Source organism: Leptonotus elevatus, chromosome 6, assembly GCF_054856555.1.
Source record: "Leptonotus elevatus isolate MCC_2025b chromosome 6, RoL_Lele_1.0, whole genome shotgun sequence".
Lineage (NCBI taxonomy): Eukaryota > Metazoa > Chordata > Actinopteri > Syngnathiformes > Syngnathidae > Leptonotus > Leptonotus elevatus.
In genome coordinates this window covers 20,420,614-20,446,802 of record NC_141244.1, presented here as the reverse complement: position 1 = coordinate 20,446,802, position 26,189 = coordinate 20,420,614, and the positions used below count along the sequence as shown (strand labels likewise).

Below are 26,189 nucleotides of genomic sequence, written 5' to 3'. Positions count from 1 at the left end.
ATTGACAAGGGAAACATCCAAACACACACTGGTGGGTTTAAATCAAAATGCCAGGGCTGATATTTTTATGTATTTCTTTTTTGTGGCAGTCCAGCCCTGGCACTGACCAACTAACTAGATTAGAACATTGAAGCTGAAATCTGTGACACAATTGTTTTTGTTTTGTTTATGTTGTTTAAAACAATAAATACAAATACTTTACTTTGTAATGGAACTCTAGAGAGCATTGGGGGCAGAGTAAATAAGACGTGTCTTCTTTCTGCTCCTTTTCATTTAACATGGAAGAATACTGTTTTATCTGGTCTTTTTTTTCTTTTACAAATGAATGAAATAAATGATTGAAATGAGAAAAAATATGAAAATGAAATGATATTGGACAAAAATTGAAGGGGGGGAAAAAAATCCGACATCTACCTACTGGAGAAAATGCGAAATGAAGAAACCAGACATTTGGGAATGAATGGAACAAAATGTTAGAATTAGGTCAGTTCTCCGAGAAGATTTTGCTTTTTTCTGAACTCTTATGACAGATCATATTCCTGCTTTCATCACCCAAATCAATAAACTATACCCACATTGCAAAAGCACAAATGGAGATTAAGTGACGTTATAGCGCACTCGCGGTGTTACCAACGTGTTAAAAGCTCACCAACAGGTGGTGTGGGTCTCTAACGTGTGTCTGTAAAATGTGTGCGTGCGCGCGCGCGCGCGTGTGTTGCAGCCAATTGTTGCCAGGCTGCTACGAGGTGGAGCTTCCTTTTCTTCTTCTTCTCGGCGCGACTCATCCAAGTCATCAGCCGGCCAGCAGCGCGCAAGCGTCGGATAAAACAGGACGCGGCAGACCCGCGAGGAAGGAAGCCAACACGCATTGGATTCTTTGAGTCGATTTTTTGTGATCATTCCTCTCAATTTTTTTATTATTTTTTTGCGGGGAGGTCTTTTGATTCGGGCGACGATGAACATGAAGATGAACGCACTCCATCATCATCATCACCTCCTCCTCCTGCTCCTCGTGGGGCTTTTTGCCGCCGCTGTGACGGCAAAGCCGGCCAGGCTGAAATTTGTGGTTCACGGTAAGCACAGCTGCATTTTTCTTTTTCAAGCATTAATCCCACTTTTTAATTTTTTTTTTTTTATCCACGCGTTGCCCAAAGCGTCCAAACTCATTTGGACGTGTTTTTGGGGGGCGCAAATGGATTAGTCCTTAAAATGCCCCCTCCCCCTCGCTGCTCTTGTAAATCAACTCAATTAATTAAATATTTGAGAAAAAAAATAATAAGAAAAGACAACATTGACGCAAAGAATCCACCAGATTATGAAGATTTGCCTCACGTTGGCGCGAACCTCGAGAGGCATGCAGGCTGCTTCGTGCGCGCTTTTACAATTAGCGCACTGAGACGCCTGTCAATCGCACACGCGCGCGCACACACACACAACCTCCATCCTCCGCGCACACACGAGCGAGGCTGCACCCTTGACGTGAAATATGGCCGCGCGTGGAGGCGGCGCGCTTGCTCCCCGCGTCCTTGCGGGGCTGCAATGCGGGGACGAGCGAGGCGACTGCAGCAACCAACACCAGACATCAAATAACACTAATTGCACGTGCACGGCAATGTGGGTGTTTGTGTGCGTGCGCGCGTTCGTGTGCATTGAGGACGGGGAGGAGGGGAGGAAGATTGCGTGGAAAATTCACCCCCTTTTGTCGTTATTTATTCCACTCACATTTCTACGCCTCACACATCTTGCTAATGTATGCAGGGGGTGCGTAATGGAGGAGAGGTGGGGGGTGACGTCACGTGTGTGCGTGGGCTGGATCTGGATTTGCTGGATCCTCTAAAGTCTGACCCCCCCCCCCCAAATAATAAAAGCATGGACAAACACGGTACTAAAGATGACGTATATACAACAGTCATTGCAATGCAGAGCACGAACACACACGCGCGCGCGCACGCACACACATGGACTGCACAATTTCCCCAGACAGGCACACAACAAGGTGAAGCCTTCAGAAGCAGCAGGAGATGTGAGGAGCAAGTCCTCACGTGGTTTTACTTGACCAGCTGAGGAGGAGGTCAACACAGAATGTAATTAATATTAAGAGAAAATAAGAAAGGAAAAACCCGCAACAAAATGGCAGATTTTCACTTAGGGGTGTGTTCACTTTTGTTGCCAGCTGTTATTTTGAGGGGGACAGTTTTCACAGACCCAGGCTGTACACAGACTCCTCGCCGAGTGATTGCTTGTATGTCAAAGAACTCACAAGTCAAGTTACTCTGTGCAAGCGCACTATTACTTGATTTGCCAAATGACACTTTGCCACAATTTTTGCTCGATTTTAGGCTCTGCAATAACAATTGCCGTCTTTCGCGACGTTGCATCAGAAATAAACGGACGTGCTTGAAAAGACAGACACAGCATCATCAAAGATAAAAACGATACCAATGTCATACTGTAACTATTAGCACTTAATCACTCTCAAAATCTCTCAAAAAAGTAGAGCCAATTTGGAAAAAAAAGCGAATTAATGAATCGTAAAAAATGATCGCATTAACCACACTATTAATTTTGACAGCCGATGGTTACGCTAAAGTTAGCACAGGTTGTGTTTGAGCAATAAACATACCTACACGCATTAAAGTAAAGCATTTAATAAATGTTTGTGACGTGGCATTCAGAATATTTGCTCATGTCAAACTATTGGGGGATTTTTTTGTCCTTTTAAATGATGCAAGTAATTAACAGATTAGAAAAAGAGGAGGATGAGCGTGTGCGGCGGATCAATCATAAAATGCGCTCTTGAAATTTGGCTGGCAAAATATTAAGCGATTAATTAAGCGATTAATCGTGATTAATCAAAATTCTAAAATGTGATTCATCTGATTTTTAAAAATTTCACAGATCTAATTGAAACAAAATCGGCCATAGTCTGTAATGTCTTAACTTGCCGGATCGATCAATGACGTCATTAATCGGCTCTGTGAAATAAGACATTCCACGTTATATCAATGTTTATCAGATTTTTGGGGGTTTCTTCTTTTCCCCCCATGCATTTCTTGGTGTCAATTATACGTGGGTGTTCGCTATTCGTGTTGTTTGATTTAAATAGATAGATCGCTCCATCTTTTGATGCGATCGGTTGTCGTATTTTTGAAACTCGGCGATTGGCTGAAAGATCCTGATATGACACATGTATGGACCGACGTCAGCGCCGAGATCCTCATGGGAATGAAATCATCACGTTATACTTACGATTTATTATTTTGTGGCCACAAATGAGCATTTGCTGCGCACAATAGCTATATTGTGGCCATCATAAAATGTCCCCCCGTGCATTACTGCTTTTGTATTTATGAAAAGAAAACATATTTTTCTCTGCTGTCCTTCCAGCTAATTAAGTGCTTTTCTTGGGAATCTCATTAACTGCTGTAACGCTCCTGTGAGGACAACGTAGGATTCTACATTTTTAATGAATACGACAACAATCGCAGCTCACAATGCACAACATTCGTTCTCCTGCTTATCTCTTTGAAGTGTTCGTTTGCAAGGGCAGGGATAAATCATCACATCAATCCCAAAACGTCTCATCGTCATCTTTTAGAGTGCTCATGAAAGTACTCGCAATTACATTTGAACATATAGTTAAATGAGTCTTTGCCGATGATGTCCACCAAAACCTACCGTAAATAAAAAAAAAATAAAAAATAAAAATGGTGTGTGCACTCCTCCGATGAAAGATGATTCAATACGGGCTGCAATATGATTCATGTACGGTTCATTTTAAAGTGGAATGATTCGATTCAGTTCGATTCGGTGGGATTCCGATTTGATATGATGCAGTTCAGTTCTTGTTGCCATTTTACAGTATGAATGAATTTGTCACTAGGTTACTGTAAATATGGCATCTCTTTCAAAAATAAAAGACAATTCACTACATATCTTGATATATGATTTGATTTGGTGCAATTCGATGCACTCATCTTTTAAATCACAATCAATTTTCAGATTCAAATAGTTTTTTATTACATCCCTATGCATTATTTTTGCAATTTCAAATTATACCCGGGGGTCTTAACTAGGGGTGTGCCCCAAACAAAATTTTGATTCTCATAAGAATCGCGATTCTCATTTAGTACGATTCAGAATCGATTTTAAATGTTCCAAAATCGATTTTATTTAAATGATTTTATACTGTCTTCCCTTTGTTTGTGTGTGACTTTTTTGGGAGCGCTGTTCATGTTAACATTTTTTAAATTGACATTCTAGGGTGTTGCAACTAGGAGAGCGGCTCCTACTTGCTGACAAGTAGCACGCAGAGAATGGGATGAAAAATAATTTTCACTGACGGAGGCAGCACTTCATACACTTATCAGTTAGAGTGTGGATCTACGCAATGAGACTTTACTAATGTTTTATTTCTATTTATTTCTTCTTTCTGGCCAATCTCATTTATGTTTTTTTTTCTTCTTCTTCTTTCGGACAAGTTCTTTTCTGTTGGGCTCGGACAGAAGCTTCTGTCTGACGCCATTTTTGTCCCGTCCTCCACAGAACCGTCTCGCTTCCACTTTGACAAACCCGAGAACTACATCAGCATGTATCACCAGGAGGGCAGCGACATGCTCTACGTGGGAGGCCAGGCTGTCATCTACGTGCTCACCTTCGGCAACCGAGGCGTACGCGACTTGCAGGTAGGACACTCGCATTTCATTATCAAACTATTTATGTATTTATTTTGGATTTATTCACTTGAACTCTGGCGGGTTGTCACGACACGTTGCGTTCATGTTCCGGGGATGTCATGGTGCATTCGTTGTTCGCAAACCTGCTATGGCTGGGATTTTCAAGCAATCTTTTTGAATGATCAGTATACAGGCAAATCTAAATTTAGAACTGGCTGCCTTCATTATAGGACTACTGCAAAGGATGGAGAGTGATTAACAGCAAGAAGGAGAGGCAGAGAAGGTCCCCATACGCACCTCCAGTAATAGTCGTTCCCACCGAACGGAGACAATATTACTTGTGATTAGTGGTGTATGCTGTTGTATGCGTTGATGCTACGTGTGTAGCGTGTGACCGTTAGCCTCCGGTGTGTTATTCTTAAGTGTGTTTTCTGCCTCATCAGGCGAATCTTCCAAATGTTTGCTAAAACGTTACGCTAACATGCCGAGGGCAGAAAGTCAGGGGGCCAATCACAGTGAATCCTCTGTTCACGTGAGTTCAAAATGGCAGGTACCATCAAAGTTGTCAGCGACTACATTTGAGAGGATTTATTAGTTGATGTCATCTTTTGGTGTAACATGAGACGATTTCTAAAACAGGGATAAGCGGCAGCATTCTCTGATGTCGCTAAGCTACGCTAATCAGCCTGTCAATGGCAGCGAATCAGTTAAACTGCTATAAATGTCAAAAATGCATTTGAACAATTTCTATTCTTTTGTTAACACAGGTATGAAAACCTAGATTTTTTTTGTTCTACATTTAGAACAGATATAAAATTTGTCATTAATCGTGAGCTAACTAGTATAGTCATGCGATTAATTACAATTAAAAAATGTAATCGCTTGACACCCCCAATTTTTTAAAAATCTTTTTTTTTTTTTATTCATTCACTTCCATAAACGTCAAAAATTCATTTAAACTATTTCTATTAGTTCAAATTTTTTTCCCACTTTTGTTAACAAGAGTATGAAAACCTATAATTTTTCTATTGTACATTTAGAACCGACATAACATTTGTGATTAATTGTGAGTTAAGTGGTGAAGTCATGCGATAAATTACAATAAAAAAAATGTATCGCTTGTCACCCCAAATTTTTTAATAATCTTTTTTTTTTTTTTAAGTGAATGAGTTAAAGTGTTTTTTCTTGAGAATCACAAAAAACGCTCCTGAACTTCATAAGTCGTTTGATTTAGCATTTTGGTGTTTAAATGTAGCGTTTTTGTTTTTTTTAAAACAGTTTTACAGTATGCTTTTGATTGGGTGTGACAAATAAACAGCTTTAAGCATTCCTTTAAAATCACATTTTGCCACTTGCTGTTGACTGAAAATGACATCACAGGTGCTCAGGAAACCGATAATGACTAATCACGGCTCACCTGTTTTCTGGGTTTGGTCATGTGACGTTAGCAAACTGAACCATGATTGGCCGTTACCTATTTCCTGAGCCCGTGTGATGTCGTCATCAGTCGACAGCAAGTGTCAAAGCGTGTTTTCAAATTGCACATGAAGAATAATGAAGTTATCACATTCATTATAGACGAAATATTATCTTCTTACTGCTGAAAATGGCTAAATTAATCAAGTATCCCTTAAAAGCATATTGGAATCGTAAAACAAAAACACGGTTTTATATGGTTTCTAGTAGCATACCGTAGTTGTTAAGGCAGAAATTGTGTGTAGTATCAGATTAGATTGTGTACCTAATGAAGCGGCCATTGTGTGGACATGTCCTGCTTCTGATACTTGTATAGAATGTTTTTTTAGTACGATTTGTGCTGCTGGGGAGAGAAAATGCCTCCTACGTGTTTAACGTGCGTTCGTGCCCAAGCGCTGTGGAGGATGTACAAAGATACACAAGTACAAATAACTTGTGCAGAGCAGGCATGCAACAAACAGCTCAAATGTGATGGCGGGTCACCGGGTTCACGCTGAAATGTCATAAAGTAGCGGAAGTCAGTAATGTAGAGGGAAACATGTTAATAGTAAGACACAGTCATTCTACTAGTGCGCTGAATTGTAATTTTTTCCATTGGTAGCGACACTTTTGTCTTACTAGTGTGACCTTAAAATGGATGTCAAGGATATCGAAATAAATCTTAAATAGCTTTCGCATCCTTGGTATTGAAAAATTGCGTACTAGTACTACTAGTGACATCAAGTTCTAGTAAAGTGCTTTGCTAGCAGTAGACATAATTCATTCACTCCCAGCGATTTTCACTGAAGCAACCCCCTTCGCTCCCGGCTGCTTTACTGGATTTTGACTGATTTGGCAAGGTCCACAGAATATTGTGTTCTATTGCTATAAAAACTTACCAAAAGAAAGATTAGAGTCTCTTCTTTCATCAGGAAAAAAAGGATATTTGTATCTGTTTCTGTTTTGCAGCAAGTAGCATTAGAAGATAAGCTAAATTTCATCATTATTCACAAATCTGTTGAAAACACTGGGAAAAAGAGCTCGTTGCAACAAGGCCCTGGTTGATCTCTTATGCTCTGCTGCCACCTGCTGGCCGTTTTTTGTCATAACTACCATTGTTTCTGCATGCTCTAGCATAAAAAAAACCACCTCAAAACCGTATAAATAAGTTTTTGGGACCATGGCAATATTTAGACTAGAACGTTTTTATACGTTTTTGGGAGCAAATGAGTTAAATAGTGCACCTCACTAAATCGGGCGCTCTTCCAACAGATCCCGGCACCGTCGGACCAGACCGCCATCGACACCTGCAAGGCGAAGGCGGCGCCCCTGGAGGTAGAAGCGCTCTCTCAATCTGCATCTTCATCATCTCCATTCATCTTCTTCATCATCATAATCTTTGTCGGCCTGTGAGGTTGGTGCCACGTTTTGCTCGCATGCTTCTACTGCCACCAAAGATGGAAAATGATAATGATCGCAAATGTTAGCGTCAGATGCTGCAATTCAGTGACCTCAGCCAAGGAGATGCTGTTCTCAGCACTGTTTTGTCCGTTTTGGGGAAATTTGCTGTCTTACAGATTTTTCACGACTTTTCTGCCAAGGATGCATCCATCCACCATTCAGACCTAAAGACAATGTAAGGTTGTGTGCAAGCTAGGGGTTGAATGACTTCAGATTTGTTGACGTCATTAATATTTCCTTTTTTTTTCTTTGGAGAGGGTTAAGGTTTCATTAATTTGTCATTAATAAAAACACCTTCACTGCCTTGCAGACAGTTAAAAATGGTAAGCTGCCAGTCAGGTAATAAAATTGTATGGTAGCTACTTGCTACGGTACAGGAGGAGCTAATACTTTGCAATCATGCATTGTAGTCACCCCGCTACTGACCGTGTTATTTAGATTCTTGCTGGAGTTAAATCAATTGAGATTGTCTGGGAGGCACTGAAGGTGTCTGAGCGTGATTTGTGATTCTGTGATGAGATGAGTCGGGAGGTGGGCCCACTTGAAGAAGGGAAAGGAGCATGCCGGTGTCAGTTTGCAAGATGACGGGCTTGTGTGAAAGACAAACTGGATGTTTTGTTTTTGGTGTAGTTAACGCCGGCATTGTCTTTCTTTTCACTGTTATTGTTAGAGGAGTTCGTTTGGTAAATTCGCTGCCGGCTGACTGAGGATTTAGGCTGTTTGTCAGCTAGCGTTAGCGGATGTCTTTTGTGATGCACTTGAAAGCCAAGATACAAAAGACCACGGAAACAAATCTTCCTTGGTGGAGGTAATGAGCCACAAATAGACCCTTGCATGTTAGGGATTTCCTGTTGGTGATGTTAACCCATCCAACATCATATTTGGTGAAAAACAACCTGTGATTGGCTGGCGACTATTCCAGGGCGTACCCCGCCTCTCACCCAAAGTCAGCTGGCGACCCTAATGAGGACAAGCCCCATAGAAAATGGAGCAACAGTTTTCTGGCTCGACTTCAATCCATCGAGCCCCCCCAGCGGATCGAATCTTCATGTTTGCATCCTCGCCTCTACTTTTGGTCCTGGCTACCTCGTCTCACTTGTGTCATGTCTTCGCCTTGCAGCTGGAGTGTGACAACTTCATCACGGTCATTGAAAAAGTCAACGACACCTTCATCGTGTGCGGGACAAACGCCGGCAGTCCTCGCTGCTGGATGCTGGTAAGCGACGGAGACCAGTTAAACATCCGCCTGACCGACTTTTGTCACGGTTTTCAAGGCCGTGGTAGGGTTCAAGCATGAAAATGGCTCCTGACAAACGTATGTGCGCGCAGGTTAACGACACAGTGCTGACCGACGTCCAGGGTGTCGGGCAGATCGCGTCGCCCTCCGACATTTCCCCGCAGTACCCTTCGCAGAAGTCCATCAGCCTGCCCGCAGGTAAACCAGCGTGTGCGCGTCACTCTCAGCATGTGCAGCCTCGCATTAAAAACGTTTATGTTCATCCGCTGGAGCGAATAAAGCGCCGTTGTTCCTCATCAGTCTCACAAGGTCAACACATTTGCGTGCTCCAGGCGGATCATTTCCCTCACATTAACCGAACAATATCATGGAAGGAGGGTTAAATGGTCTTTTGTAGAAACAGACGATTAAGGTTTCTTTGTACACAACAGCATAGGATGGTTTTCATTACCCCGATATGTTTCGTCTGCCCATGAAGGCAACGGCAGCAAACAGTGGAAACATGCCTGGTAAAATATAGGCAACAAAATCATGTTTGGTAAAGAAAGCCACCTTCTGGGGTCCACTATTACTGACAGAGATTGTGTTTATATGACATCTGTAAGATTAGGCCTCTTAATTAATGATTAGATAGGTGACTTGAGCTAGGTTAGGCTAGCTCGTTGTGACCTGTCCTGGCTTGGCGTCTTCCTATCTATTTGCACTCTTATCTAGTTAAAACCAGTTAAGACCATCGGGTCCCACATTGTCACATGGGCTGTGCTGCCCCCCCCCCCCCCCCCCCCCGTGCAGCCAAGACAGTATAGAGTAGAGTAGAAACCATTTTGGACAGATTAAACCTTCTTCCGCATATTACGAGAAAAAGGCTCCACAGCTTTGTACTCGATCTTTCTGGCATCCAGTGCATGGTTCAACTGAGAATATGTAGAAAAGACTCCACTATGCACTGGTGTCTGCCCTTGACATACGAATGCCCCATCTTACAAGTTTTGTGGCGTTCTAATTAGCACACAGTTGTTGGCTGTTCATTTTTAGACATAGAGTAACATTTGGGCGACAAAGATAGAGTTCTTCAGTGCCCTTGTTGCTTGCCGGCAGTCTCGAGGTACCGCTGGCATGACAGATGCTAGCAAGGCTAGCCGCTATTCTCATCCACCACCATCTTATTTTTGTACTTTATGTGTCGGCTTGTTGGCCTGAATTTTCGCAAGCTGCCCAGAGTGTAATCAGTCGAGTGACGGCAGCAGACGGATAAGTCAGAAATCCTTTGTAAATTGGCCGAATGGAAGACGTGATGCCGTTATTGAAAATATCTCATTTGTAGAAGTAAGCAACCTTCTGGGCGGCTGCCATGAAAGAGTTTGTTCAACCTTCTGACACAGAGGGACTTTTTCACCCCCCTTTCTCACGCTAGTTTGCAATGCAGGGCACTCGGCAAATAGGAGATCGATGGGACAAGTGTGTGGCCGAGCTTCTAATCAGAACCCCCCGTAACGATCAGCTGATTAAGCCGTTAGGGCGGTGAATAGAAACGTCTTCATTGAGTAGCATGAAGGGGACTGGACAACAAAGTGACACTTATGGTCGACTGCTTGAGCATTTAGTTTGAGATCCTTGAAACTAGTAGGACAATTATAATTTAGCAGAAGTGGAGATTGAACCTTGATGAGATTTTCGGTTGCATGACATCATCATCCCGTACTTGCCACCTCTCATAGAGCAGTAGCTGAGTTAATTAGTCCGGGTTTAATGAGGATCGCTAAGGAAACAAAGCTGAAAAAGAAGCTGATGTGTGTTGGTGGCTGTCAGCCTGCTTGCTGCCTTCACGCTGGCTCTGTTTCTCCTCTACTTCATCTTTATTGCGTTGAGGCCCCCCAGGGCTTCTGCCTCGCTTCTGTGTTTAATGTTCTCTCTCCGCATCCTCAATCATCCATCAGGCTCCATTTTGGCCTTTTCTTACCTGCTGCTGTTGTTCTCCTCTCAGATGGGAGTCTATATTCGGCCATGTCGGCGGTAGGCGGCCACGTCGGCTCCATCCGCCGCACCTTTGGTCCCCAGAAGCTCCTGAAGACGGAGAACATTTGGTTGCTGAGTAAGTAGGAGGAGTCGCGTGGAAACAAGAGTGTGGAACTGGTCATTTGGTTTACGGTTTGGTTAAAAATTATTGTCAGAAGTTTTAGCCAATGGTGAAAAAATATGTTTGGTCGGAACTATAATGGCAATTTTATCTCAAATCACAAATTGCCCCAAGAATTAGGGTTTCAAAGTACTGTTGTAAATTTCTGCTAATTTTTTAATATTCGAATTCCACAGCATATTTTCATGCCAGTATTACAGTTTCAAATTAGTCTTTGAAGCCTAGTTTAGGCTAACAACCCAAAAATAGTTTGTGCTTTTGGTTCCGGTCAGCATCTCATGTTTACATCTGGCCATTCAGACCCTCAGTTTGCTGGAGCCGCCATTATCCCGTCTTCGCTCAAGTACAAGGAGGAGATCTATTTCTTCTTCAGTGAGATCAACAAGACCGCCCGAGTGGACGAGGAGCCATATCGGGCCCGCATCGGCCGTATCTGCACGGTAAACACGGATCCCAGCGATCCCAATCAGAACCTCTGTCAAGTGATATCATTGGAATATTCGAAAATGGGGTTCTCAAACCTTTTGGATCAAGAGAAGAAATTTTTCCAAGGAGGCCTTCGTGATCCTCAAGGAAGTCAAACAAAACTACCATGTGTACCCTTGCATGTTATAAGAATTGACTAGTTTTGAGGAAAATATTGTAATGTTATAACAACAAATTAATTTTTTTTAAAGAAAATAATCTGTAATTTCATGAGAATGAAGTTGTACTCTTAAGAAAAGGTCAGAATCTTTTCAAGGACAAAAACATAATTTGCCACAATTACAAGTCATACATTCGTGGTTCAGCATTCGCAAATTTGCATGGTAGCAATATTACCAGTTTTAACAACTGTTCTAGATCTTCGACAACTCTGCAATGTAGTGTCAGACGTCAATCGTTCTTTCTGCACAGGCGGATGAGGGCGGGATCAAAAACTTGCTGGCCGACTCGTGGACCACCTTCATGAAGGCGCGCGTCATGTGCGGTGCCGGAAACACTCAGCAGCAGTACAACAACATGAAGCAGGCAGTAGTTCTGACCGCGCAGGACAAGCGGGCTGGCGTCATGTACGGCCTCTTTTCCAATGCCTGGTGAGCCGGAACGCAAACTCAATCTCTTCAATGTTTGATCATTAAGATAATTCAGTTCTGGGGGAGATATATGTTTTTGTCAAAAGCTCAAATTGAGTTGAGTCACTAAAACAGGGCGATTGTTAGATTAGGGCTCTTTATGATTAGATAGATGACTTGAGCTTGGCCGTTGTGTCGCTGTGACCTATCGTGGTGAAAGTTCCCATCAGAACTTTACGTCAATCAGGCAGTTTTTACCAGTGGTACAACCATAATCTGTGCCAACAATTTATCATGTGGACTTTGTTTTCCAGGGGCAGAACTGTGATCTGCGCCTACTCCATTGAAGACATCGACCAGGCCTTTTCTACGTCCAAGCTGAAAGGCTACAGCAACTCCTTCATCGGAAGTCGACCTGGTATGGTAAGGATTTGCAGTTGAACAATTCGTCCAAATCCAGTTATCCTTCCATTCCAGCTGGTCTTGTTCAGTCTTTTTTCTCAAAGAGTGTTCAAAATAAAATAAGTTACAATGACATTAGGGTAAGGGTTCTACAATTTTTTTTTTAAGATAGAGTAAGAGTTTCAATCTAGGTTTGGGGTTTCTAGCTAGGGATTAAAGCCTGGATTAGGCTTCCAAACAAGGGTTAGGGTTTCAAATTACGGTTTCATAATGAGATTAAAACCTGGGTTAGAGTCGAAACAATGATTTTTTTCTGGTTAGGGTTACAATTGGCATCCTTCCACTCCAGCTGGTTCACATTCGGTTGTTCTTCCTCACAGTGTGGTCGAAAGAATTCCTCGGCAGGAGGAAATGACCTCAAAAACCTGGGCGTGATCCGCTACCACCCGGAAATCGAGGACGTGATCCGGCCGGTGGGTGTAGCTCCGCTGGACCTTCCGATGGACGACCAAATCACACACACTGTTGCGGACATCGTCCTGGCCGTCAACGACGAGCACTACAGTGTCCTTTACCTCGGAACAGGTAGCGTCGATATTCTGCAGGTGGTTGGTTTTTGGGAGAATAATACTCTTGACGTTCACCTGGTGCCCGTTCTGGTTTAGAGCTCAAGACAAAATTTGATCAGATTCTTTCATGTTTTATCGGAAAAGCAGCCGAACAAAAACTCTTCGGTCGTAAAGAAAAGAAAGTTCATGTTATTTTAGATGTCCTTCATGCTAACGTTCAACCGCTATTTCACTTCAAAAAGACATCATCTCTAGTCCCTCGATTGTAAACAACCACGACCTGCCACCAGCTCAGTGTGAAAGAGTATACCTGGCACTAATTCCAGATTGCAAAGAAAAAAATCAAACGCTCAACAGCACAGATTAAATGGTGGAAGAACATTGCAGTTCTTTTAATTAATAAGTCATCATTTGTCCATGACATTTAGAATCCTTCCAAACATCAATTGTACCACGAGCACTCAGATATTTCATTTCAACGTGATCAAACATGCACGCCGCGCAGCTGCCGTCGCTCCGAGAAGGTCCTCCAAAAATTGCCTAGCGCCTGAGGGAGATCACCATGGCAACCATCACAAGTCATATGTGTGTGCGCGACTCTCTCGCCGCTCTGGTGTTCACAGGAGATGTCACATCTATCGGTTTAGAGTCTCTGCAAGCAAATTCACAGTGCTGTCAGTCCAACATGAGCGGCTAAAAATAGCAAACGAAAAAACAATTTGAGACAGAAAGATGCAATGGCCTCTCGCCGTCGGCGGAATTAAGTGTGGCAGCAACAGGAGGGATGCGACCTGATGGCCTCAAAAGAAAGTGGAGCATATTGACGTATGAAGGAGGACGAGAGTGCTCTCCTGTCGCCTTCTCGACTCTGTGCCTCTGACTCTGAGGACGATTGGGCAGCGAGCAAGAAATTGAATAGAGCAGCAAGCAGTCACGCCGACAAAAACAGGGTGACAGTAGGAGAGCATCAAAATCAATCAAAATTCAATCAACACTGATGGGGCTTAATCTTTGGACTCCAAGGCAACTGGGTTCAACCTTTTCTACGTCTAAAATGCAATCCCTTTGGAGAGTGCTTTTTTTTTTTACATATATGTTCACGCAGAAACAAACTGCATTAAAATCATCAGAACAGCTCCATATAGCTGGCAAAGGCAGAAGAGTTTCACAAGTCGGCTACCAAGGTATCCATTGGGAGAATTTAGAACCATATACAAATGACTGATGAAGTCAAATCAAATCAAATTTTATTTATATAGCACTAAAAATGCAACTCAAAGTGCTGAAATCAATTTGGTTGCTAATTTTTGACATATCTAAGACTCTAATTACAAACCATGCACCATTGTTGTTACTGTGAATCTTGATTTCTGACCCACAATGTCATATATGATAAGAGTCAGAGTAGACAAATGGCAGTTATTTTCCCATGGCCCACTTAAATTCATTTTGAGATGGTGCCTTTGAAGATGCACTAGCATGTTTGGCGTTACTTGGGGACATTTTATTTTTGAAGCACTTACAACAAACAGATCTGAATCTTGTCGACTACGCGATTTCCATCTCTATTTTCAGCCGGGTAGCCAAAATGCTCCCATAGTGCTCACCTAAATGAGTTTGGAGGGTCTGCAATTTCAGGGTTATTACTGGTACTATCCATGTTTTTCTGCTATCCTCATGAATTCTTGACCCGAACCATTATCAGCGGTAGCCACGGTTTTGCTCACTCCAGTCAGATGGCCGTCACCGGAAAAAGTACGTAGTCACAGTCGGAGCTGCTTGCCCAAGAAATTTATCTTCAACTTTTGTGTCAAGTGCCTGGCCAAGATAAACCCCAGCACAACTTTTTGGCCTTTTCCTCAAGAGTGCAAGCTTTCAAATAAACACTGTTATAAGACAAAAAACGATTGTGTCCACTCAGCAGCTGAAGTTCTGCACTGTCACCCGTTTTCATCCCGCAGCGCCGCTTGCTGCTGCTGCTGCTGCCACGTTGGTGCCGATCCACTGTCTTGATAACAGAGCTGGAAATAGACCATCTCATAGAATAAACCAGATGAAATGAGTCACATTATCTTTGACAAAAGAGGGTTTGAAGTTTGAGGAAAAGAAGTAAGGACAGCAAAACTAAGAAGAACCGTGCTGGGAATGTGATGAAAGGGCCTCATTGTCGGAAGAAAAAGAAAAAAAAAGGATGGACTACACAAATATTCCCTGTGGGAGTATTTGCAGCTACAAATCTGCAAGGATAAAATCCACTCATATAAAACGCTTCACCACTAATCTTTATTCTCGTCATCAGCGCCACGAAAACTGGGTCAGTTTCTGTCTTTGTGGTGGCCTTCCGACAGTGTTTGCCAGCTTTATCGCAGTTCTTCGTTGACGGATGCTCACATTTTCAACCAAAGCTCCGTTTCGACCTTTTTGTGCTTTATTGGTTTTGACCCAGCAGCCCACCTACGAGTGGAAGCGGTCCAAAGATTTCAGATTTTGTCTGCTTTATCTTTGCCAACAGAGCAAGGAAAAGTCCTCAAAGTTCTTCATAGCAGCGAAGGAGTGTTTATCGTCTCCCAGTACTCCATGTTCCGCAACGAGGGGCCTGTCCTCAACATGGCCATCAACCCCCAAAAGGTACGCACAACACCAGCGCTACGTGTCTTGCGAATCAATAATTTATGCTCTCATAGAGATTGATGAGGCTACTTGGTATTCTGTTATAGACTTCACAAAGAAACCATTATAAACCAGGCAAAGAATCGAGACAGGATTCCCGTCTGAAAACAAGACAGCTCTTATTTTGATTAGAAATCCAATGAATTCCAAAACCGGTTGTAAAAGGAGGCTGCCGTTTTTGCCGTAGGGTCACTTGTACGTTGCTACGGCGATGGAGGTCCAGCGGCTGCCGCTGGCCGACTGCGGTCGCTATGGCGACACGTGCCGCGAGTGCATTCTCTCCCGGGACCCGTATTGCAGCTGGGACAAGGCCAGGAGGAGGTGCATCGCTATCCCACCAGGATACAACGTCACGTCCGGGTATGTTGGCACAACAGTCTGTCGCTTTCGAACCAAGAGACCAGAAATTATGGTAGTTTTGTCACCCCAGCATCAACTTCCATCAAAATTCACAGCAATAATAAGAACAAATATTTCCACTTGGAAATATGTCCCTTTATGCAAAATATATGTAAACACCATTAATATTTTAGCCTTAGAGCTAATTCCTTGTTATTTCCATGATTGAATCATACAAATTGTGTACAATGGGTTTCATTCTAGGACAATGGCGCAATTTCATATTCTAAAGTTTCCGAAATGGCCGTTTAATGGCTTACTGCACTCCGATGGAGCAAATGAATGCCGCCATTTTGATTTTGAGCAGTTTCTCTATTGACCGCAGGGAAGAATTATGTTTTAAGAACTTAGAAGAGGAACGTCTCTGTTGGATAACTGTACAATTAGCATAAAGAAGAAAGGTGGCACTGAGAATATACAATATAAAAAAATACTTTGAGGTTGTTTCATGAGCTGTGTATTGTGCACATTGTATCCTAAAGGGATGAAAAATAAAAAAGTAAATTTTATACTAATAATAAGTACTGGCCCTCCTTGAGCCGTCTGGGACTTTAGGGGGCTTTGGAGGGTTGGCGTGGCTCAGTGGTAGAGTGGTTGTCTCCCCACCCAGAGGTTCTGGATTCGATCGAATGTAAAGTGCTTTGAGGGCCTTGTAAGGTGGAAAAGCGCAATATAAATGAAGTACCATTTACCATTGTCCATGAAAGGATCTTAGGCGAGGGACCAGACAAAGAACGACTCAAAAGACCCCTGAAACTATGCAGGAAAAGAAGCAAAAACATGTGGAAAAAAATCTTAGGAATGAGCCGATAACGTTTTCAATGTCGACTAAATGTCTAGTAGTACAAAAGAACCTTTTAACTCCACCAGAACTCCTAAACTCTATAGCTACCATTTGTTCTGCTCTCCTTGTAATAGTCCATATTTGAAATGTACACGCAGCACTTTAAGAGTGTTTACCTGCTGTGAAAGACAGTAATAAGCAAATTTGTTGCCGCTGTAGTATCCTTTGCATGTTTTATTGTACATATAAAGTACACTTGCAGGCTCCTAATTGCTTGCAAAGAGCGTTTAAGAGCAATCTGTCCTCTGTGTGTTCTCTCCCAACAGGATGCTCATTCAGAATCTGGACCAATCCAACTCGTCGGTTTGCGGGGAGGCTGCTGGTGAGGCCTTTATCTGCTCTCCGCTGCTCTCTGTATCTTAATTAAACCAGCGGTCCAAAGATGACTATCACTTAATTGAACTGAGTCCTAAAAAGCTGCAGGCTGGAGAATTTTTTACATGGAAGCCAACTTCAGAGTCCAGAATGCAACTGTAACCGCCAATGGTGTTGACAAGCATCTCCTCGCTCTTATCAGTTTTTCCACAATCTATAAAAGAGACTGTGGGACTCTTTTACAGTAATGACGTCTTGTGTCACTTCCCAGAAATCAGTCTTTTTTCTTACCGCAACTTTGTCTTATTTTACAGCTTAACAACCTATTTTATTGACGGCTTTCAGTCCTCCTGTTGTAAATTGATGCACTGCAGCCCCAGTAACGGGCAGAGTCTGTGTATTTATGCAGCAAAGACGGTCTAATTGCTTTACTGCATTTTCTTCAACTCAATGACTTTATTATGCACGAAAAGCCTGTTCGGAGCAAGGCAAAGCAATTAATGAGCTATCCTTACAAATAGTAGGCCATTGTTCAAGCTAAAGGGGAAAATATTGCTCCTGTTTTCAGGTGATAAGTACGAAAAAATAAAAAATTTACATTTTCAGTTGAAGTTCCGTAGGTCAGTCATACAAAATGAGTGGGTGAATTATTAAGAGAGGAAGAGTAGAGCTAACTTATGCATTTTCAACAGATTTAAATTAGTTACCAGGTGTCTAATTAGCATGATTGTTACAAGTCAAAACACAACGAGAACCAAGATTTACAGCGTGTTTTATGCCCTATTTGGCCTTGCGAAAATAAAAATGAATCCAGCCTAGATGCCAAGTCATGGCCAGAACTGGACTGGCCATCTGACATAAGGGCAGATGCCCGGTGGGCCGGCATCTTTTCGGGAAAATGCAGTGCTATTCCATTATTATTTTCATCCATTTTGCCCCAAGAGACCAACCCACAATTTAGAGAAAGCAGCTCATTGATCCACTTAAAGTACTGACAGCAAAATAAACCAATCAGCATCAGTGGCAGAGCTCCGTGGTAGCAGGCGTGGTCAGGTCTGATGGGGCCGGCAAGGCTGGCCGAGGTCAAAATGCTAGGGATGAAACTCAGCGCCGGGGTGGTAATTTCTAATTTATGTAAATTAGCCCCACTGCTATATCACAGAATGGCTAGCCTACAAACATTGTTTTGGAAATAAGCAGATCACAAAAGCTTGACTTGGTTGTGCAATTCCCGGAAGTTAAGGACTCAAGTCACATGACTTGACTCAAGTCCGACATAAATTAAGCCACCAATTTCGGACTTGGCACGTGCTTAGCTAAAATGTATGAAAGTTGACTTGGTATTCATGAGATTCGACTTGATGTACAGGACAAGTCTTGTTTTCTAATTTGAAAACCTAATTTTGAAAATCATGTGTTTTTGAAAGATTTTTTTTTCGTGTGAGTAGGCAAACCTCATGAAGCAAGTATAATGGAGCGAGCTCTGATGATAACTAGATTTGGATTCAAGGATTATGCGTTTGATAAAATTGGGGAAAAGTCAATGTCAACATACAAATGTTACATATTAAATTCACTGTTTAGACATGAACTAAGCTTGAAGCTGGTTGTGTGTTCAATTGAAAGGACAATCGAGAAATGAAGAACACAGTGGGGACTTGACTTGCTTGACGTTTGAAAGGTTAAGGCTGCAAATGTAATCATGACTTACTCCCACTTCTGTTCATTTCACACTTAATGACTCATAGGTTAAACCATGGCCAGTATCACAACAAGCGAGCATAGAACAACTTTTCTCCACCTGTCTTTCAACAGCCCTCAAGCTGCGTCGCACCTCCCCCAAGGAAGTGATGGTGCCATCCAACACCTCCATCTTCCTGCCCTGCCCGGTGCGTTCCTTCCACGCCACCTACCGCTGGGAGAAAGACAACTGCATCAAGAACTACCCATGCCTCTTCTCCGGCGACTTCTGCGTCCTGGGGCCGGCGGTGGACACGCCCCTAAGGGAGGGCGTCTTCCGCTGCATGGCCACCGAGGACGGGTTCAAGGTGGAGGTCATCTCGTTCAAGCTGGTCAACCACGGCCGGCTGCTGGCCGCCTCGCTGGCTTCCACCATTGGGCCGTCGCTGGTGCTCGCCGTGGCGACCATTTGGCTTCATTAACTGCAGCTAGCGCCAACCACGTATCCTTAATGACTCCCAGTAACAGGATATGCGGGAGGTTTGGTTCACAGAGCATTCGAGTATGAGATATCGCTTAAAGGAAGTCAATAATATATGAAAATAATATGTTCTATGCAGGCCCACTAGTCTAAACACAGTATTCTGGTTAATATCGCATTAGTGGAATATGAGTTAAGCATCAAAATCCAACAGTTTTTATCAATATCAGAAGGCGGCCATTTTGCCACTTGCTGTCGAGTGAAAATGACATCACAGTTGCTCAGGTCTCAGCTAACAACCAATCACAATCAGAAAAATGTGAGCTGTGATTGGTCGTTGCCTAAGCCCTGAGAAACTATGATGTCATCTTCAGTCGACCGCAAGCGGCAAAATGGCCGCCGCCTGAGATGGATAAAAACGAAACATTAATCAGAATGTCATGTGTAGACTAGTGAGGTCACATATAACATATTATTGTCAAGAAATGTTTATGGTTGACTTCCCCTTTCAAATTGAGGTTCTCAAACAGGGGTCATCTGATAAAAATAATTTGCAATGAATATCGTATTTAATGAAGTAAATTGGCGTGTCAATAAAAACAAGCATAATAAACCAATTACTCATTAAAAATTTAAAAGCTGTGACATCGATCCCTGCAAGTTTTTTAAATGAGAACAATTTCTTTTCAAGAATATAATCCCTTTTTTTCCCCAAGTGAATAAAGGCAACTTTTCCAGAATAAAAATAAAAAATATAAAATCATATTGTATTTTTTTAAATTTACTTAGAAAAAAAAGACTAATTTCCCTCGTTAAACTTTGTTATTAATATCAAAATAATCCGACTAGCTTGTAAAAATATATTTTGATGGTAATATTTTGATGCCTCTTTGTGAACCATCCCTCTCGCACTGTAAAAGACAAACATATCCACTGGGTTGAAAACAAAATCAATACCAGGCCGATTCTTTCACACCATTTCTTTCGATATTTTGACATAGATTGTGCTTCTTTGTGGATATGTGAAGCTTTACTACTGCTCTTACGTCAGACATCTTACATCACTCACATCTCATTGGTAGTTTTGAAGAAAAAAAAAAGTCTGGTATTGAGTTTTTCAAAGCCTTAATACTTCTGGGACATCAACTCCTAAGCACAATTTTGCAGTCCATGCAGAATAGCGCGCGATCGTTGGGAGGAAGAGTCATTTATTTTTTGACAGGAAGTAACGAGGAAGAGCAAGAGCTCGTTGCCGACCATCACTGTGTCTCAGCACCTCCTCCTCAGACAAGGGCGTTTTTCTCGCATCTTTTTAACAAGACACCATCAAGCCATGACACCTTGTTCACAGCTTTGGCGTTCCTCCTCGGCTTTTTAAAAAGGTCAACTACATCAAAGGCGGCAACACCTTTGGAAATCTAGCAGGACCAGAAAGGCTCAAATTAAGACTGGCTTTATATGGGTCTTACTTTGCAGTCTTTGGGAAAGGTCAACTTGTTTGGTTGACCAAACGCAATTAGGTGGTCCAAGATAAAGTATGGATGATACAGACTGAAAGTCGATTCTTATGCTTTTACTAATTGCTAGTTACTATAGGTGCTAATTAGCGTGTCTTAGCTTGTCTTACTTGACATAGGCCTGAAAATAAAATCTCAGATTGTTTCCCCACATAACTTTGATTTCTGATTTCTTCACAGGAATTAGAAATCAGTTTTTGAAAAATCGAGTGATAAAAAAATCTCTCTAACTTGGCTATGCTTTTGTAAACTAGCTTCTCTCTGTTTGCAGCCAAGTTGTTAGTGTACTCAAGCGAGGAATTTGAATTAAAACGATAACATCTATTAACTCATCTGCTCCCAAAAACGTCTAAAAACGTTCTATTTTAAATGTTGTCATAGTCCCAAAAACATATTTATAATTTTTTATGGGATTTTTTTTATGCTAGAGCATACTGAAGGCTTTGATGCAGCCTCTGACCTGAAGAGGTGGATTAAAGGCCAGCAGGTGGCAGCAGAGTATAAAAGATCAACCAGGGCTATGTTGCAAAAAAGCTCTTGTGTTCGACAGAGTGCAAAGACGTGAACAAGGTGTCGCTATAGTATTTTCGCAGACCTCGTCATAAGGGCAAAATTTTTACCAGGATAGAAAAAAAAGGCTTGTGTTTAGATTTGTGATGTTTCTGTATTTTATTGCTGCCAGTGCTGATTTCTACCATTGCTGCCTCTTTACGTGAACATTTGTCTCGATGCTTTGGGTTTTTCAAATGCCATAGTTGGAATGTGATATATAACCGTTATTTTTTTCTTACCAAGTTTCAAAGCTGTGATGCAAGCAAACTTGCTAGTCCCTGGACAGAAGCGTCACGTACGTTCGGCAGTAACCGGCTGATGAAGGAAAGCTCTAGTTTTGCTCGAACGGACATAGAGTCTCTGACTGGAGAGTCATGTAGCGGATTAAAACGTTCTCCTGAGCGCCGACAAATTATCATTCGTCGTGTCGGGCCGTCCGCTGCGGCCCGGCTGTCATTAATAGCTAATTAGGAGCAAGCTCGCTGCGCTCTACATTTATTTGACTTTACGAGCAGTGCGGATTGAGACGTTTCCTGGCTGCTTGCAGATCTGCTTGCCTGCGGCGTGGCGACAAACACCGAAAGCGGTCACAAATAGTCAGAAGAGTAAAAATGTTTAAAAAAACAAAACAAACGCTGCATTGAGCCAACATCGTCTTTCCTGCCTATTCGTGCATGTACATGTTCATCCAATCAACTGGCTACAGGCTTCAGAAGTGACTTGACTTGAGTCAAATTTAAAAACCCTGTGAAGTGAATTCAGAGATCTTTTTCTTAATACTTTAAATGTAAACATAATTGCTACAAACAGGTAAATACTGAATATAACTGAATTGTGGGAATATAATCAATTTTTTCACCATTTTAGTTTTTCCGATCTTTATAGGCATGGTTAAAATGACACACTTAGTAGTCTCCCCTCGTCCACAATATAAGATCTTGAGCACCTTTGTTCACGTCAGTGTTAATCCGGCGCAATATTGAGTTAATATTACTAGGTACATTTCTACTGCTACAGTGCACAGTTAGCTAACTAGCTAGCTAGCTATGCCTATACCCCAAAAACACACGGTTTCTGCTTGCTTTTATTGAGAGAAGAGTCATTATTTAAGTTCCAAATTAAGGAGGTGACACCGCGGACAAGCCCTCCAGCTAAAACCTGTAGGAATATGTCGGCATAACAAAGATGCTCGGCCAAGTAGTATCCATTTTTCAGCAGGGCGTGTTTTTGCACATTCAGTAGACACACCCAAAGCATTTGAGAAATTTTTCATGATTTCATGTACTTGGTCATTTTTTAATCATTCAAAATTGGCAGGGTTGTTAACAACACTCTTCTCTGTGGTGTGTCGATTTTAGAAGACATTTATTTTCACTTTACAGGGTTTTTAAGTCAGCAGTTCTAAGACTTGGTTGGCCAAACTTTATAAAAGACTCAACTTTGACTTGGTACTCGACCGGCTTGAATTACATGACGTGACAAGTCTTGCCTGTTTACATTTCTTTCTTCTTTTTTTTTATTTTTAGAAATGTGCATTTTTACGATGGTGTGACAAGAAAAGTTTTTTTTTTTTTTGTGTGTGTAGTGCGCGTAAACCTGTCAACCAACCAGTCTGCTTTGATGCAGTGCAGAGGTCAACTCATGAAGCATCATGGAGGGACATCAGATGGTTATTACATTTAAATTCAAGGACCGGTAGCCTATATTTTTAGTAAAATAGGGAGAATTGGAATGTCAACACGCACAGTTTGCAACTCTGACACAATATCTATATTTCATCTAGAAACCACAAAAACAGGTGAACTACGTTAACGTTACAGTTTAGCTAACGGTTAGCTAGTGAAATACTTCATGTTGCTTATGTGTTACTGTTTTGAGATTACTTTTAAAAAATATATGTGATTGTGATAGTACAGATAACTCACGCAAGTACAGATACTGAGCGGTACGATTGCATGCATGACTTTACTTATTACTTGCTTGACCCAAGACACGGCTGAACTCGTCTTACTTTAAATTACGTTGGAATTCGACTGATTTTTTTGCCACAGTCGCTTGAGATTGTCTTAAAACTTAAAGGTTAAGACTTAAGCGTTACTTGTGACTTGCACTTGCTGTATGTAACTTACTCCCACCTCTGGCAGACTTCATATCGACCGCTATGTCATCACATGTGTCACGTATCTGCCTGTCAACTAACTTTGCGTTAAAAATCGAAGCTTTTTGATACAAGCTCCTTTATAGCTACGAAGCCTCAGGGCTCCTTTGCAGCATATTGCAACCAGTAAGTAGTTGCGTCAGAACCTGCATGTGGTCTAAATACAAACAGCCACTCAACAAAAATTTGATCAAGCACCTTTTCCACCTGTTGCTTTGGTTACCGCTAGCAGTCTGCGTCAGAATTGGATTCCAAGCGTTTGAAGCGCGTCTTTAAATGGCCGCCTGATTGGAACTCGTTTGCCGCTAGCCCGCCATATTTGTCACGTTGCCTTCAGGGACGTGTTTAGGTGGCTTGCTGTCGTCTTTCTCTGAGGTCGAGTGATGTACATGATGTGTGCCTGCTGTCATTGCGTCTTGTTTTTTGTGTCAAATTCTTACTACCGTACTCATTCTAGTCATGATATATTAATAATGTCATTATTTTTCAAAAGGTCATATCTGGTGCAATAGATATTCATGTAACAAATCCTTATTGACATGTGTTAACCTCGACATGTGCGGTGAAAACCAATAAAATGTGACTACAAACAAATGGACACTGTCTTTATTTGACAGGAAATTGTGAATTATACTCACAAGAAAAATTAAAAAAATGTAAGTGGCCTTAATTTTTGTTTTGTTTTTCACACTGAGAAATTGGGTCACTTAGAAGTGTCCTTTTTTTAACTAAAGAAAAGCATTTTTCTTTAACCACAATCAGGGTTATTATAGTTTTGGAATTTTTCACTTTAGTTCATCTTGATTTCGTTTTGAGTTTTGGTTTTTAAATTTAGTTTAATTTTCAAGGTGGTTCTGTTAGTTTTTTATTCGTTTTAGTTATTTCATAAATGCTTAGTTTTAATTAGTTTTAGTAAAAAAAAAAAAAAGTATTACTTGTGCGCAATATTTAAAAAACACCATGGGAGCACCCATCTGAAGGTGCTTTTCTATTGGCTGTTGCTAGAATTTCAAACGTCCTTTATCCGGTTCATATCAAAATAAATCTACTTAAAATCACATTTAAAATCATCCCCTAAGGCTTGGCTGCTGCTGGATGACGTCACTTTTGTGTGACACACTTCCAAACAAAAGGACATTTTTACTATAATTATAGTTAGTTTTAATTAGTTTTGTAAACATAAAATGTAGTTTCAGTTAATTTTCGTTTTTATTTTATTTCGTTAACAAAATTGTTTTTCTAATTTTTGTTTTTTCGTTAGTTTTAGTTAACTAAAATAACCTTGACCACAATAAATTATCATGCCTAGACCAGTGATTCCCAAACTTTATTGATCCAAGGCACATTTTAGATATATAGAAATAAAAAAACTCAAGTTAATTATGTACTTTCTGCTATGTAATGTGAAAACATTCAATTGTTCTACCTACCACTATAGGTCACAAGCATAGATAGTTGATCAAAGATACATTATTTGTTGTAAACTTAATTTTCAGACCAATTAAATGTAACTGGATGGTGCTTTTCTTTAGAAATGACTAACATTTAAAAATGAATCTATATATAATACATATAATTTAAAATTGGGAACCAACATTTGCACTATATCTTCTCCATTCTTCCTCAATGATTAACAATTAAGAATATTTAGAACTGTAGGCAGTAACTTCATTCTATTCTAGAAAGATTAAATGTTGATTTTCTCAAGAGAAGATGGCGTCCAAAGTGAACATTACGCGAGAGACGACTGCATGGCCACATGTAAGGTCACAAAATGGTGGAAGCCTTTCAGGAGCTGCCTGTCAGCATGCCGGAGGTGTTACATCACCATCTGCTGGCAAGAATCAGGTCAATCTAGCAAGATTTTGCCAAAGGAGGGATGTAACGATATCCTAACGTCATAATAGAATAATTATCACGATTTAAACCTTCCGATACAATAATTAGCACGATATTGTCACGATACTGTATAAAAACTCACTATATAGTCATATTGGGGGGGAAGCACAATATTGTTTTTGTACATAATAACAGCAGTGACAAAAGAATTTGGCTTGGCTATTTTATTGCCATGTGCTCCTATTGGCTCAGCGGCGCAAAGTATCCTGGTCTATGTAGTTCACAATATAGGTGAAGCGAGCGAAAAGTTGTTGTTTTTTTGATGGAGATATTGAAAACATATTTGCTGGTATGATTGATTTATGGGAGCGATAACCGCCACAGTGGCCAAAACACGCCTACTTAAAATTTAACTGCACTAATAAACTAACCACCAGAGGGTGCTGGAACATATCCCAAATGAAATACAACCTCAATTCTAATATCGCGATATCGCAACACTGCCGTTCCCTACTTTCAAGACATGTGACACAAAACTCCTCAACTCTTCCTGCCATGAGTTGTATCTGAATTTTCGGTAATAAACCACTACTACAAACATGCTTGCTCATGTTCACAAACACTTGAAAGGCTGAAATTCATATATTTTATTGATTGAGAAGTTTTTTTTGTCAGGATGTCTCTCAGTCATCCAGGTCATCATGGTAACCTGCACATTTTCTGAAGACGTTTGACCTTTCAT

The 26,189-nt window shown here is 41.3% G+C and overlaps 1 protein-coding gene and 1 long non-coding RNA gene across 2 annotated transcripts in view; one reads left to right on the top strand and one right to left on the bottom strand.

Annotated features, from left to right (window-relative positions):
• LOC147172646 (uncharacterized) overlaps positions 1-26,189 on the bottom strand; it is a 45,264-nt gene that overhangs the window by 6,018 nt on the left and 13,057 nt on the right. The window contains exon 3 of the long non-coding RNA XR_015095311.1: positions 10,790-10,893. This is a non-coding gene — a long non-coding RNA (uncharacterized LOC147172646). The remainder of the gene's footprint in view (positions 1-10,789; positions 10,894-26,189) is intronic.
• Positions 726-24,196, top strand: LOC147172648 (semaphorin-7A). Its single transcript, XM_086077584.1, has 14 exons — positions 726-1,073; positions 4,546-4,685; positions 7,404-7,466; positions 8,713-8,808; positions 8,922-9,027; positions 10,814-10,921; positions 11,267-11,406; positions 11,864-12,042; positions 12,336-12,444; positions 12,804-13,008; positions 15,505-15,620; positions 15,850-16,022; positions 17,172-17,227; positions 19,036-24,196. The coding sequence occupies exons 1-14, from the start codon at positions 956-958 to the stop codon at positions 19,380-19,382; spliced, it is 1,956 nt and encodes a 651-aa protein (XP_085933710.1). The 5' UTR covers positions 726-955; the 3' UTR covers positions 19,383-24,196.

Excerpts from the sequence above, each read along its gene's own strand:
- LOC147172648 (XM_086077584.1), top strand. The coding sequence starts at position 956 with ATGAACATGAAGATGAACGCACTCCATCATCATCATCACCTCCTCCTC. Across the intron at positions 7,467-8,712 it reads CGAAGGCGGCGCCCCTGGAG|CTGGAGTGTGACAACTTCAT; the intron begins GTAGAAGCGCTC and ends TTCGCCTTGCAG. Across the intron at positions 11,407-11,863 it reads GCATCGGCCGTATCTGCACG|GCGGATGAGGGCGGGATCAA; the intron begins GTAAACACGGAT and ends CTTTCTGCACAG.